Raw genomic sequence first — 14,876 nt, 5'->3', positions numbered from 1 at the left:
GACACAAAAATGCTAATTGTAGCACAGTTTGAAATGAACAGGTAGAAACAACCAAAATGATCCATCAACAGCAGAATGGATAAATAAATTGTGATTGTATCCTAACAGTGGAATCTTCTGGAGCTGTGAAAATGAATGAACTTGAGCTATAATTATCCACATGACTCAATCTCACAAATATTATATTGAGATTAAAAAAAGCAAGTTGTAGAATGATAATGCAGCATGATTCCATTTACATAAAATTTAAACGTAGAATATAATACAAAATACTATTTGTGAATTGATATACATGTAGTAAAAGTATAAAATATGCCTGATAGGGTGACCAACCATCCTGTTTGCCTAGACCTTTCACTATTTCACCACTGGAGGTTCCACATCCTGGGAAAGCCCCCAGTTCCAGGCAAACCACCTTACCCGAAAAAGAGAAACATCAAGCTTAGGATGGTGGTTACCTCTCGAGGGAGGGAAGGAAATGGGATTGGGTAAATGTATACTGGGTATAATTCAGCTGAATTTGTACCGTTCTATTTATTAACTGGATTGTGGGTATGTGGGTGTTTGTTTTATTATTCTCCATTTGTATGTCTGAAGTATTTCATGATTAAGAAACAAAACCAAAAAAAAAAAAAACCTCCTATAGTGTATGGTGTGGTGTGCCACCCAGATTCACCCCTAGCTTTCAGGACTGAAGCACTCACTCCTCCAGCTGCCTAGAGTGTCAGTGGGTTTGTCACCTTACTCTCGATTGAGTTCTGAACGTCCCCAATTCCTAGTTGCCCTTGAAGAAATCCACTTCGTCTATGGGGGAAGCCTGCAGTCAACACCTGGTTGATACATGGGTATAAAGGCACATCCCTTTTTCCTCAGTTTGGGACCCTTCTGAAGGGCCATCCAGGCTCTAGAGCTCCCTGTGGGATCAGCTGAGATGTCTGTTGTGATAGCATGACAGCTCAACTACTACTTCTGCCCAATCCTGCACCCTTCCCTTCCCTGATAGGTGTGCACCTGAGAGCAGTCCCCAGTAAACATGATGCAGGCAAATATCCATCTCCCAGTCTGTTTCTCCAGGCACCTGACCTGTGATACTGTCCGTCTAGGAAAAAACGAAAGAGAGTGAGAGACTGAGATTACAATTAAATTGTAAAAACAACTCCCCTGCATCTAATTTTTCTTTAGCACCTGCACATCCCTTCTTGTATCCCATTTTATTTTAAAACCTCAAGCTTATACGCTACACAGAATTCTAGGTGTGGCTAAACAGGGTCTGGTTATGAAAGAGAAAAAAGAAATACTGATTAATTTGCAATGAACAACAATGAAATGATACAATTTTTCTTTTCCATAGAGGGTTTTGTGGGTTGGAGAACATTTTGGCACATGGTTTTGTTGTTCCCGCCAAATGAGTCATTCAAGGAGGACAGGTGATTTCATCTGAGCAGAGGTGTGTCACTCAGGAAAAAAAGAGTCTAAAACAATATATAATGAGTCACTGACTTGTGTAATGTGGATAATACTCTTAGAGAGAAGAAAATCAATGAGATAATGCAACGTAGTCAGTTCCAGAACATGGACACAGAATAAAAATAAATCAGAGCAAGAAAGAGCATCTCAAAGCAGTCATCTCCCCATAAGCTTAACAGATCTCAGAGAAAGGTCAATCATTTGATCTTGGACCATACCCTAAAAACTGCCAGGTGCACAGGCTGCCTCATCTGAGACGTTTCTTTGGGTCTGTTCTCCATCCACTGTCACCACCATCCCCTCCCAGTCCTGGCCCCCATACCCTTGCACATGGATAACTGGAAACATAAAGACTGTAGGGCTCCCTCTCCCAGAAAGACACACACACACACACACACACACACACACACACGCATGCATGCTCAAAATTCCTATGGTGGTTCCTAAACTACCTGATAGTGTCTCATGTCCCCCTAGCCAAGTTCCCGGTGGACAGGCATTGTTTGTACTGCTTTCTCAATTCTGCTGGCAGGAAAGGGCTCCAGAAGTAGCTAGATTTAAATCAGAGTCCCACCACTTACCAGCTGTGTGACCTTTTGCACGTAACCACACCTCAATTTCCTCAACCATAAAATGAGAATAACACTCACAAGGTAGCTATGAAGATCAAGCAAGAAAATGTTTCCAAAGCGTTAAGTGCATGCTTGGAAAATATATGTAGGGTTTAATAAATGGTTGACTAGTTGAAAAATAATGATTCTAAGAAGATATAGGAACAAAATACATACATATTTCAATACTGTGCCAATTATTTTAAACTGACTGTGATGTAGGATTAAAATAAATCTAGTGAGGAAAGAAGGGAGGAATAAACTTCACAGTCTTACCAAACCATCTGTAGAAATGTTAAAATTAGAACATTCTTATGACAGAGAATTGTCATGGTCGTTGAACTGAATTGTGAGAAAAAATGGTCAGGTTCTGTTTAATGTAACAATTCCTATGAGAGTAATTAAAATCTGAAGTTCCGTTTCTTTTTTTAGAAGTAATGTCTGCTTGAAATGAGCTCTAATTGTCCCTATTTACACACTGCCTGTGGACCGCCCATCCTGCTGCAGACAACTCTGTAATTAGCTCCATTCAAGAACAAAGCAGTGACCATCTTTCAGCTGCTTTCTGGCTTTGGAGCTTAGGAGGCAAAGGAGAGTTTTTGGCTCTTTTCCAAAATGGAATTTAAATCTGCCACAAGCAAGAATGATAATTGCACAGTTTGTTACAATTGATTTATACAGGCCCCAGGAAAGAATGAAGATCTGGTTAAAATTGTCAAATGAATAATCAGTGATATGTGAAATTTTCCCTCTTTGGGATTTTAATGGCTGTGTTTAGAATAAAATGATAATGTTCACCTCTTTCTCATACAGTGAATAAACCAGCTGATATTTTGGGGTGTCTCTTAATCACTCTCATAGATATCACCCTTTTGAATATTCACTATGACCTGCATTATATTCAGTATTCTGCACTGCTCAGATGAAGAACTTTCAATGAAAAAATCTTCACTAATTGAACTATACCTTGTAAAAGAATGTATGCAAAAGTTAAAATTGTGCTACTGGGCCCACAAAACTTTCAAGTACCACCAAAATCTTTTCCAAAGAGCATTTAGATTGAATTATCATCCCCTTCCCACTGCAAAACACATGCACTCATATACATGCTCATCTCAGAGGAAATGGAATGATTCTACTTAGGTGTGTCACATGCAAATATATTATTTTGCCTGTTTCATTCAATCTAGATGTCTCTTTATTATGTGAATTTAATCCATCAACATTTATTGTGATTACAGTCATGCACTGCGTAATGATGTTTCAGTCAATGACAGATCGCATATACAATGGTGGTCCCATAAGATGAGTACCATGTAGCCTAGGTGTGTAGTAGGCTATACCATGTAGGTTTGTGTAAGTACACTCTATGATGTCACACAACGATGAAATTGCCTGATGACGAATTTCTCAGAATGTATCCCTGTCATTAAGTGACGCATGACTGGACTGATGCATTTGGACTATCTCTGCTATTTTACTCTGAGTTTCTATTTTCATACTCTCTCCTTTGTTTCTTTGTTCTCCTTCTCTGCCTTCTGTTCTCTTTCCCCTTTCTTCTTCTTACCAGTTTGCAAACATTCTATTTCTATTCTTTTAATGGTTATGTTAAAAATTTTAACACACATACAAAATACTACACTCAAAGAAAACAAGGAACTTAGCATGTTTATCTTCCCTCTTAATGTACCCATCACCATCTTTCATGTTATTAATTAGAATTTTAGATCCATCTTATTTCTAAATAAGAAAAAATATATTATTATTTTTATTTTTGCAGCAAGTAGTTATTTCTATTTTACAATCAATAATTGCCCCATCACCTTCCTCACGGATTTATTTTTCTTCTTCCTTTAGTAATTTTGTCAGGGAAGATCTTTGGATAATAAACTAGTTAGTCTTTGCCTGAAAATATCTGTTTCATTCTGCCTCCTTTTTTTTTTTTTTTTTATTATTCTTATCTTTGGGAATAAGCAATACAAAATTCAAGTAAGTTAAGTGTTATTTTAGTTGGGTATAGAATTCTAGTTTGAGAATTGCTTTTCCTGGCACTTTGGAGATATAACTCCATTTATTCTGGCATCTATTTTTGCTGATTAGACATTTCTCATCACTCTGATAGTCATTCTTTGTAGTTTCTCTCTGGTGGCTTTTAAGAATTTTCTCTTTCTTGATGTTCGGCAGTTCTCCCTCTACAAAGTACAGTAATGTGTCACTTAATGATGAGAATTCATTCTGAGAAATGTGTTTATAGGCAATTTTGTTGTTGTGTAAACAACATAGAGTGTACTTACACAAACCTAGATGGTATAGCCTACTATACACCTAGGCTATATGATGCTAATCTTATGGGACCACCATCATATATGTGGCCCGTCATTGACTGAAATGTCATTATATGGTGCATGACTATATTTAAGAGTGGAAATTTTTTAAAAAGTTGTCCTGCTTGATACATCTTTTTATATACCTTTGATATACCTTTCTATTCTGAAGACTTATGTCAGAGCATTACAACCTGTCTTTCACGTCTCTTAACTTCATTTTCATATTTTCTGTCACTTCATCTCTCTGTGCTATATTTTGGATAATGTCCTTACTTTTAATCACTTATTCTTTAACCAAATCCAGTCAACTATTTATACTTTTTTTATGTCAATGACTACTTTTTTATTTTCCAGAATTTTTTTATTAGTAGTTTTTCATAATTCTTTGTTCTTGATTATAAAACTTCCATTCTTGGGGATGGCCCCATGGTGTAGCGGTTAAGTGTGTGCGCTCCACTGCTGGTGGCCCAGGTTCAGACCCTGGGTGCACACCGAGGCACTGCTTGTCGAGCCACACTGTAGCGGCATCCCATATAAAGTGGAGGAAGATAGGCACAGATGTTAGCCCAGGGCCAGTCTTCTTCAGGAAAAAGAGGAGGATTGGCATGGATGTTAGCTCAGGGCTGATCTTCCTCACAAAAAAAATAAAAAATAAAAAAAATAAAACTTCCATTCTTTATCTCTTTCAATATTTTAAACATAATTAAAAGTCCTTTTGGGAACTGCTATATTTTTATTTCTTGTTTTTTTTTTCCAAACTAAGAATTTATTTTCCTTCCAAAGCTTATTTCTTGCAATACCACTCATAAGATCTGTATAAAGTATACTATGTTATAAACTTACTTTATTTGCAAGAATAACTCACGGTTTGCAGCAGACAGGGCTACCGACACACACACATGACATGGCAGTGATCACAAGCAAGACTGAGTAGATGATAACCATTTCTTTCCTGCATGCTTCTGTCCTGGTTCTCTTAACCTTCAACTCTGCATGTTAGTGTTTCTTGCTCTTGTTTTTTATTTGATTAAGGTGGAGCCCTTCAAACCAGTGACATCTCTATGCGGTTAAGCTTTCGTATTCATGGATAATTATAATACTTTTTCTCATTTCTTCAACTGATTTTTCTGGGGATTCGGGATTCAAAAAACATACATTTCCTGAGAAATGCTGGGAAGGAATTCCCACATGGAAACACTGGTCTAGGTCCTAGCCCCAGCTCCCACAGTATCATTCTGGGAGCATAATGAGGTCCAGTGGCCAAACCATGTAAATTGGAGCCTTGCAGACCCTAAACATCATTGAACTCCTCTAAATCTGTCCCCTCATCTGTAGAATGAAGATACTATCACCAACCTCCAGATCTGTGGCAAGAAGTAAACAATGCAATAAATTTTTAAGTGCCAGACCAACTTACCACATAGATGTTTTAAGAACTAATAACTCTTCCTTTAGAGTTGTCTACGGCAGGCTCTCTGGGTCTTTGGCCTACAAAGGGAGATATCCAACCTCTTTGAAAGAGTCAGTAAGAACAGCTGGTTTAGAATCCCACTTGGGTTCAGAGCCTAGCTCTGCCACTTATTTTAAGTGTCTTATGCTCTCAAATCTCACTTTTCACCTGCAAAATGAGGAGAACATTGAGTTGTACAGTAAAATAATGTTAAGAATCTAAGACAGTACCTGGCAGAGAGAGCTGGTGTTTTGTCCCTCTCCCCTCCCATTCCTATAGTTAATTGTGACACTGAAGCAAAGGAAGGCCACCAAGAAACAGTTTTCAATTCATAGTCAGCATAGAAAATGACCCAATGAAGGCTACAGACAGAAAGAAAAATCTCCTTTGGAATTAGTCCCACTTTAAGAAAGTTCAAGGAAAAAAAAGTTGGATTTTGCCAATTCCATCAATTAGAAAGTAACTATGGGCTGTAGAGAAACCTTTAGTTTTTCAAATCCTTGAAACATCAATTTGGGAAATATTTGCCAAACCGTGTGCAAGAGATCAAATAGATTCACACATACCCCTGACCTCGAGCGGCTAACCATCTAGAAGTAGGAGGCTGACTGTGATGCACAAGGATAACAGGGACACCAAGGCAGGAGAGATTCCTTCCAACCAGGGGAGCCAAGCCTTGCAAAGGAGCAGCCAGGTTCCACAAGCATTCATGCAGAAGGGCACTCCAGGCCGAGGGAATGGCCTGAGCACAGGAGTAACATCACATGGCATATTGGAGCCATCTACTTGCCAGAGTCTGAGAGGAGAGGTGGAAGATCATGATGGAAAAAGTGAGTTGGGGCAAGGTTATGAAGGGCCTTGAAAGCCAGACCAAGACATTGGACTTTATCCTGAAAGCAATGTGGACAATCCATTTGGGGTCCCCAGAACATTTTCAATAGGGTTTACTTTACAGGAGACTTTCATATGTATCAGAAACATCTGTTGTAAAGAGGGACATCACCATTATCATTCTCTTTGTTCTCCTGAGGCAGTCCTCCAAAATCCCCACTGGCTATCAAAATAGGATCCTCTGGACCTTTGGAAGGGCCTCAGCCTACAGTCCCTACAAGGTCTTCACAGAAGGGCCCTTGGAGATCCTCCCCCATTTTATATTTGGAGGAACTAAGGTCCAAGAAGCACAGCAGGTGTCAGAACTAGAGCCTGGCAGTACCCTCCCACACCCTTCCCTCTGGGAGTTTCTATTTCTTTGAGTGTAAATGTTCCTATTTGTTTGGTCTGTTGGATATCTTTCATGAGTTTGGATTACCTCAGGTGTTGGTAAGCTTGTGGACCCAGCCGTCACTCTTTACTATTGACGACTCTTCCTTTTTCCATAGAGACTTTTTTTTAAATTGTGACTATCAATTTTTAAATTTAAAAATATATAAGCTATCATTTTGATGTATCTGGGCTGGAAATAAAAAGTTCTATGTGCTCTAATTCTTTATTGTGATTGGAAATCAATTTATTTGATTTTTAAAAATCAAAGACTGAGAGAAAAGATAAAGCAGGAAAACATATCAAATGTGTTTGGATAGAGTTAAATAGGACACTTTGAAAAAAAATTCACAGATAGATTACAGCTCTAGGACATTTCTATGTGAACCCGAGGTTCTAGCTCTGTTAGGATTATCCATATTTAAGTGCAATGTTTTTCCAAAGATAAATAATTGGGGATTATGAAGTCATTCATTTATTTTTTGAATCTAACAAACAATTAGTGAATGCCTCTCCCCAGAAGTGTACTAAGTGTAGTTGTACAAAGACCAGTAAGTCTTAGTTTTCTCATCTGTAAAATGGGGATCATAGTATATACCATGCTAGGTAGTTGTAAAGAGTAGAGATGAAGATTATAAAGTGCCTAGCAGAGAATCTGGTTCATGGTGGGTGTCTAATAAATGGGAGCTTCCATTATTACTATTAATATTGTCAATCGACTGTGTCATCATGGAGATTGTGTCAATTTGGGAAGACAAACAGGTAAACACTTGAACATACAAACTCTTATAAAACTTAAAGAAGGGACTGATCAACCGTGCCTGGGATGGCTGGGAAGCCTTTGTAGAGAAGACACTTGAACTGGGTCTTGCAGATTGAGTAGGAGTTTGTGTGGAAAATCATGCTCAAATATGCGTAGACTCGAAACAACAAATTACATTCTGGGAACTCGAGATGAGTGGAAGATGTGGGGAGAGCAGAGCTAGAGAAGATGTATTTGAAGAGGTAGGCAGAAGGTAAGGAAAGAGGGAAGGGCATTTCAGTTATAAGCTGCAACAATCTGGAGGAGAGATGATGAAGGCCTCAACCAGACAAAGAGGGTAGGAGTGAAGAGATGAGAAAAGATTTGAAAAGCAGGAGATAATTATACAAGACTTGGCAATGTATAGAATGTGGAAGTTCAAATGCCAGTAAAACCACTCACCAGTTGTGGGACTTGCATAAGTTATTTGACCTCTCTGGGCCTTAACTTCCCACCTGTAAATTGGGGATAAAAATAGGGCCTATCTCATGAGATTGTATTGAGGATTAAAAGAGACAAGACACATAAAGCATTTGGAAGAGCGTCTAAGGTCAATGCACAGAAAGTATCAATAAATGACAATTCTTATTTTCATGTGGGACGTGGAGGGTGCTGGAGGAACCAGCAAGGAAGCCCAGATTTCTGGCCTAGCAACTGAGAAGCTGCTGCTCCTACTCATGGAGACAGGGACCTTGGAGGAGGAACAGCTTTGCCTCAGATTTCCAGCTCACCAATTAGGAAGAATCAAGCTACTGTGAGGGATCAGGTATAACAGGCCTCCTAGGAGCTACCCGTTTGCTTCGTTAGTCAAACCCGTTCAGAGCTTCTATCTGTCCTGTTGCTGTAGGAGAGCAGAGTGCTAACACCGCACAGGGAGTGAAACGTGGGGCCTGGGTCAGAAATGTCAAGGAGGTCCCTGGGGAATCTCTTGCCACCTTAGAGTCACAATAAGAAATGCACAAAAGGAAGGTGAAGGAACTCAGGAGCATTTTAAGAAACAGGTCTAAAAACAGCCACACTCTGCTCAAAAGCTGAGAGAAAGAAACCATTCACTAAGAGATCATCAGACTTTTGTTCCTATGATTTTCATTAGGATTTTGTGCAAGTTTTAATCTGCTCATATCATACCCTCACGCTTAACAGTTTCTTATGTTGCATTATTTTTTGTCATCTTGGAAAAACTTTGGAGGATAAGAACAGATATTATCTCCATTTTACAGATGAGAAAACTGAAGCTCAGGGAGATGTTATTATTTTCTTAAGTCCTCATGGCTAGAAGATACGGCACAATCAGCACTAATGCCAAATATTTTGATTTCCATTTCCTTGCTCTTTCCATTTCGTGTTATTGCTTCTCAATATGTACTTTATTAGTGGGGAACCCTTTTTCTCATCTCCTGATGAAGGGCGCTCAGCCGGTTTAACACCTGGCCTCTCTCCCTTTGCTCACTCCACCCCTGGAAGGTAGTAACTTACCTGATCAGTGAATTTAGGAAGAATTATCCCGTTATTCCTTTTGGGAGGGAGCCTGCCTGCTCAGAGCAAACTTCTACTCTGCTCTGCAGTTCCAGGAGGTAAGAGGTGTGCAGGGGGGTGGGTGAGAGTGAGGGAACATTTCTAGTTCATTTCTGCTTGGAGTTTGGTGCTTCAATTTGCCTAATCCTATCAGCAGTCCCATTTGGTTAACACCCTAGACTTTGTCCTCCCACCTAACCTCTCTTATGAAAAGTGTTGATATTTTGGTGTCTATCTTTACTCATTATTTTATTTTGGAACTTACTCTGAGCACTGACAAAGAGTAGGGTGACTATTCACTGGAGGTCCCTTGGAGACTGCCTACATATCCGCAACACTCTAGGGAGTTTGGAAATAAGAATGAAGTGTGAGATCAAACAATCATGGCAAAATACTACAATAACCACAGGAATATTGTGTGACTGAGAAAATAATTTTAGAAATCAACAGAAGTTAGCTTAAAGAACCCATTTATGGAAATGCTGAAAATGAAACCCATTCTCTTAGGAGAAAAATCAATGGACCAGGTAACAAATTAACCTCTGTTCACTGCTAAAGTCTCTAGGAGCAAAAATAAAATCAATGTATACCAAATATGCAGTGGCTCTAAGAAATAGCATCAGAAATGAAAATTTTGGGGAAAACCAATTTTTATAAAATAGCCTCATACACGAGCTTCTTTCCTTAAAAAGCATCTTAAGATTCACCTCCTCAATGCAGCCTACCCAGATTAATCTTACTCAACGTTTTTTTTTTTCTTGGTGCTTACTATATGCTAGACTCCTTCTTAAACATAAAAACATACATAAGTACATGGGTAAAAGCAGAATGTGATTCCTTACTGGAGAAAGAAGTTTAGCAAACTTTGAATTGGGAATAAAGATGAATTTACGATGAGAAAGAAGACTGTCCACTTTGGACTAGGGCTGGCGAGCCTGTGAATGTGCATTTGCAGATCCTGGTTCTTGTAGATTGTTAGTTCAAATGTTAGAACACCAAATGCATCTCAGGTCAGGAGAGATACCACATAGTGAATTTCAGAGGGAAAGGAGCCGCTTGGTATCTCCCTGGATCTTCCCACCTCTCCTGCTTCTGTCCTGGAACTGTCAGCATGCGTGGTCAATGGATCATCTTTTGCTCGCTACGTCTGAGCCTCTGATGAGGATGTTCACCTCAGAATGCCTATTTACAAAGGATCTCTACTGAGTTTCTGGTGCTTTTTCATTTACTAATGAGGTAACACAAGACTAGCACTGCATATCATTCTAGAAATTTGCATTGAAGACGATGTGTGTGTATACAGTAGATATTTCAAAATAGAAGTGTTACAAAGCATTTGGTACTTCTAATCGTGATTTTTGCTTTTCTACTTTGGATGCTCCTTAAACATGACGTATAAGCCCTTCTACCAGGCTCTAAACTTCCTGGGAGCACAAGTTGGATCTCATTAATCTATGTACCTCTCCCCATGGTGTGCATACAGATTGTGATCAATAACTACTTGCTAGATGAAAGACTGGTCACATTACTGAGGGAAGAAAGAACTCCAAGCCACCCTGAGATTTACTAGTTACTCTAACTTACCCCCAGGCTTACGATACCCGCAAATGCATTCATATGGAGAACAGAGATGTCGCATTGTATGGAACAGCAGTTCTGGCAGCAAGAATTTTTTTCTAGATATCTAAAAAGTTTGCACATCAACTTTAAAGAATGTGCTAGAGGCTGCAAACAAAATAAGAATCCTTTAGTGCAACTAGTCTAAAAATATTTTTACTTGTCAGAATACCTTACTTTATTAGGATTACAGGTCAATGTTAATGAATGTTTTTGTAATTCTTGATAAATATGGCCAACTCCTTTTCAAACATGTTTTCTTGGTTTCCAAGGCCAGTGAGGGATGAAAACATACCTTTTACAGCACTTCTCCTCCTTCCTCAACTCTGGGTAGTAATTTTTTTTAACTTAATAAATGGAACATGCTGGTTCATTGTTGTTTCCATTCTCGTTTCTTTGATTACAACTGAGGCTGAACGATTTCTTCTATTCATGTTCTTTTGCTATTTTTATCCCCAGCAGTCTTAGTGGGCTTCTTGCTAATTTGCATACATGGTATTACATAAAGGTAAAAAATATTAACCCCTGCCTTTGTCCTTGTTGTATATATATATTTTTAGTCTATTTGTCTTTTGTTTGGATATATAGATATAGACAGGTAGATAGATACATAATCTAAATAACTATTTTTCTGCCAAATTGCTAACCAAGTGTCCTAACACCATTAATTGAATTATTCTTCTCTTCTACATTGTTCAGTGATGCCTTTGTGAAAAATTGTATATTAAATTCTTATATATAATGGGATCTACATATTTTATGTTTATTGTAGTCCAGTGATCTGTCTGGTCTTGAAAGATTGCCACACTATTTCAAATGTTGCTTTAGAATCTTCTCCCACGTAGGATTCTTCACCACCGTTGGTCTACCCACCAACAACATTGCTACTGCTTTTTCAACGTTCCATAAGTGCCTCTGTTTATTGCTTCACATGAACTTTAAAATATTTTCCTTTTTTTCCCCATAAAAACTATCCTGTTGGTGTTTTGTTTGGATGTCCTTAATCTATAAATGAGTTTGTGAAGAATTGACATCTTATGCTATTCAGTTTTCTGGTACAGTATGCCTTTCCATAGTCAAGTATTTTAACTCTCTCAGTAAAATTTTGGATTTTCTTTATAGAGCTCATACAAATTTCTTATAAAAATTACTCCCAAGTACTTTATCTTTTTCTTGCTACTGCAACTGGAATTTCTTTCTCATTATATTTTCTAATAGCTTCTCAGTGGTACGTAGAAATGCTATTTTCACAAAATGTACTTAGCTCCTATCTGGCCTTTTTAAAGTCATGGGTACTATCTTTTGTAAAGGAGTGTTAGGAGAAGCATTCATGAGAAGAACTTTCTGTATCATTTACAAAATCGAGAGTCACCATGTGACTCAATGCCCGTTATATGAAAGATGAACATAGGTTTCTTTTAGGAGGCAAAGAGATATATCTATGTGCTCTGCATCTCTGGTCGAAATACTGCTCTCCCTGTCTCTCCATGGCCAGCCCTGCAGTTCCAGCTGTGGTCAACAGCTGTTGCTCAGGGGTGCTCTTTCCTTGTCTCCTTGGTGGTCTAGTTCCTGCTTTGGGCCCCTTGGCCTGGTCAGCCCATTCAGAGTACTCTTGTTGCTTATAGACTGTGGCCTCTCACCCATGTCTTCACGATGCCACTCCTCTTGTTTTGGTGTCACCAGCTGCTGCCACTGAGCCACTCTTTGTCTCCATTTGTCCTGTTCACCTGGGAGTCCTTCCAGCCAGACCAGACCCTGGTGAGGATCCAGAAACAATAGCCCATCTTGTTTCCTTTTTATTCCCCAAGAAATTCAAAACTAAACTCGTGACTGACTATTTAGCTAACCTCATGCTCATCTATTCTCTTAATGGGTTTTCAATCTTACATATATTTTTTCATTGTCTTGTTTTATATATGATTAAGCATCATAAACCACATGAAATCTTTTCTTAAAATAGGTAATATGTAAATCATTAGAAAACAGTACCATTAAATAAATCATACCATGTATAATATTTTAATAGCATTAAAAAAAAGAGCATGAAGCAGTGGGGATAGGGCATATAAAAGTGTTACTACATGACCAATTTTCCATTCAGAAAACAAGCTAGAATATCTGCTATGCATCTATGTATGTATATGTATGTGTGTGTATTTGTATATATATCCATGTATATCTACATGTATAGGTTGGTATTCAAAACATACATGTGTGCACAGGTGATATTAAAAATATTTTAAAACAATATTGTCATCTAAATTCATTTGTAAATAAAATTTTAAAAATACACTCCCTTTTACTTTCTAATAAAACTGCTTTGAATGATATAAGTTGTAGTGAAAATGATACATCAAATAATGTCTAAATTGTTTGTTGATTTTTAGAAATTGCTGGTGTTACCTTTCATGTGACTGGCTGTATGACGTCCCCTTGTGAGCCATGATTTGACACTCGGAACTGCATCAAACTCTTGCAGATACTTCCCCACTGAACCAATGGACACTAGGTTCCGCGTAGCCAGGGACTTCGTTGCAGGCAGAGAGCAGCTAAGCCTGCTGCCCACTGTCACAGCCAGGCAGCCTCTGGATGCCAGCACTTCCCATGTGGACTGGACCCAGATGGCCCTCATCTCGATCCTTGCCCACGACATGCAACCCTGCTTAGGAAGTAGGAAAAGAAAGAGTGAGTCTCACGGTTCCCAGAATACTCCTGGCCAAACTCCTGGAACAAGTCAAAGAAATGGGCGCTACTACCCGGAGATTCCCGGAATCACTTCTGATGGGACCCAGAACAACCACCATCGTTAGTTAAGCTGAAGCAGACAACTGCCGCCAGGTGGCGCCAACCGCAGCGCCCAGACTTGAACAATTGGATCTTGCAACTCTGGCTGTTAAAACTCTCCTCCTTTAATGTACCTGGCAATAATGAAGCGGTATTTCCACGACTGAGTTTTTCTGGGCTTCTCATTCTGTATCATGGGTGGTGGAGTTAAATTTTAGATTGTTGTGAGTCTGTATCTTAATTTTTTCCCTTCCCATCAATATTTTATTTGGAAAAATTTGAAACCTAGAGAAAAGTTACAAAAACAGTACAATATATAATGAACAACTATATACCTTTCACCTAGTTTCACCACTTCTTAACGTTTGGCCGCATTTTCTTTCTCTGTCTCTCCAGAGCTATGTGTTCATTTTTTTTCCTCAACTATTTGAAAATTCGTTGCATCGTCCTGATTCTTCATCCCTAAATACTTCAGCATGGCTCCTAAGAACAAGGACATTCTTCTGTATAACCACAATCACACTCAGAAAATGTAACATTGGTATGATATCACTATCTAATATATAGATCTTAGTATTGAATTTCCTAAATTTTCCTGATAATGCCACTTATAATTTTTTTAAAATCTGGGATCTAATCAAAGATCACACACTATATTTAGTTGTGATAACTATTGAGTCTCCCTAATCTGGAGTGGTTCCTTGGCCTTTTTCTTGGTCTTTTATGAAATTGACATTTTTGGAGAGTCCAGGCCAGTTTTTTGCATTTGTCTGATTCTTTTTTCATGATTAAATTTGAGTTAAAATTTTTGGCAAGAACACCACAAGGTGACGTTGCATTCTTTTAAAAACAATTTTTAAAAGATTCCAGCAACTGTATTTTAACAACATACTTTTTTGTTCTAGAAAGAAAACCGCTAATCACTGGCTCTTAAATTAATTTAAAAACGCATACAAACCTTGTTGCTGCTTCCTCATTTGCCATTCTGATCCCATTTTCACAAGTCTTATCACGGATAACGGAAAGCATGTAAAACAAAAGGA

The 14,876-nt window shown here is 38.5% G+C and overlaps 1 protein-coding gene across 1 annotated transcript in view; it reads left to right on the top strand.

Moving 5' to 3' along the window:
- Positions 1–14,443, top strand: part of GAS2L3 (growth arrest specific 2 like 3) — a 56,366-nt gene extending 41,923 nt beyond the window's left edge. Inside the window, exon 9 of the mRNA XM_058568577.1 lies at positions 13,437–14,443. Within this exon, the coding sequence (XP_058424560.1) occupies positions 13,437–13,463 (27 nt within the window). The 3' untranslated portion in view covers positions 13,464–14,443. The remainder of the gene's footprint in view (positions 1–13,436) is intronic.
- Positions 14,444–14,876: the final 433 nt, after the last annotated feature.

The sequence above is a fragment of the Diceros bicornis genome, chromosome 25, assembly GCF_020826845.1.
Source record: "Diceros bicornis minor isolate mBicDic1 chromosome 25, mDicBic1.mat.cur, whole genome shotgun sequence".
Taxonomy (NCBI): domain Eukaryota; kingdom Metazoa; phylum Chordata; class Mammalia; order Perissodactyla; family Rhinocerotidae; genus Diceros; species Diceros bicornis.
Note: the sequence above shows the minus strand (reverse complement) of the source record. Positions and strands in the feature narration are given on the sequence as shown.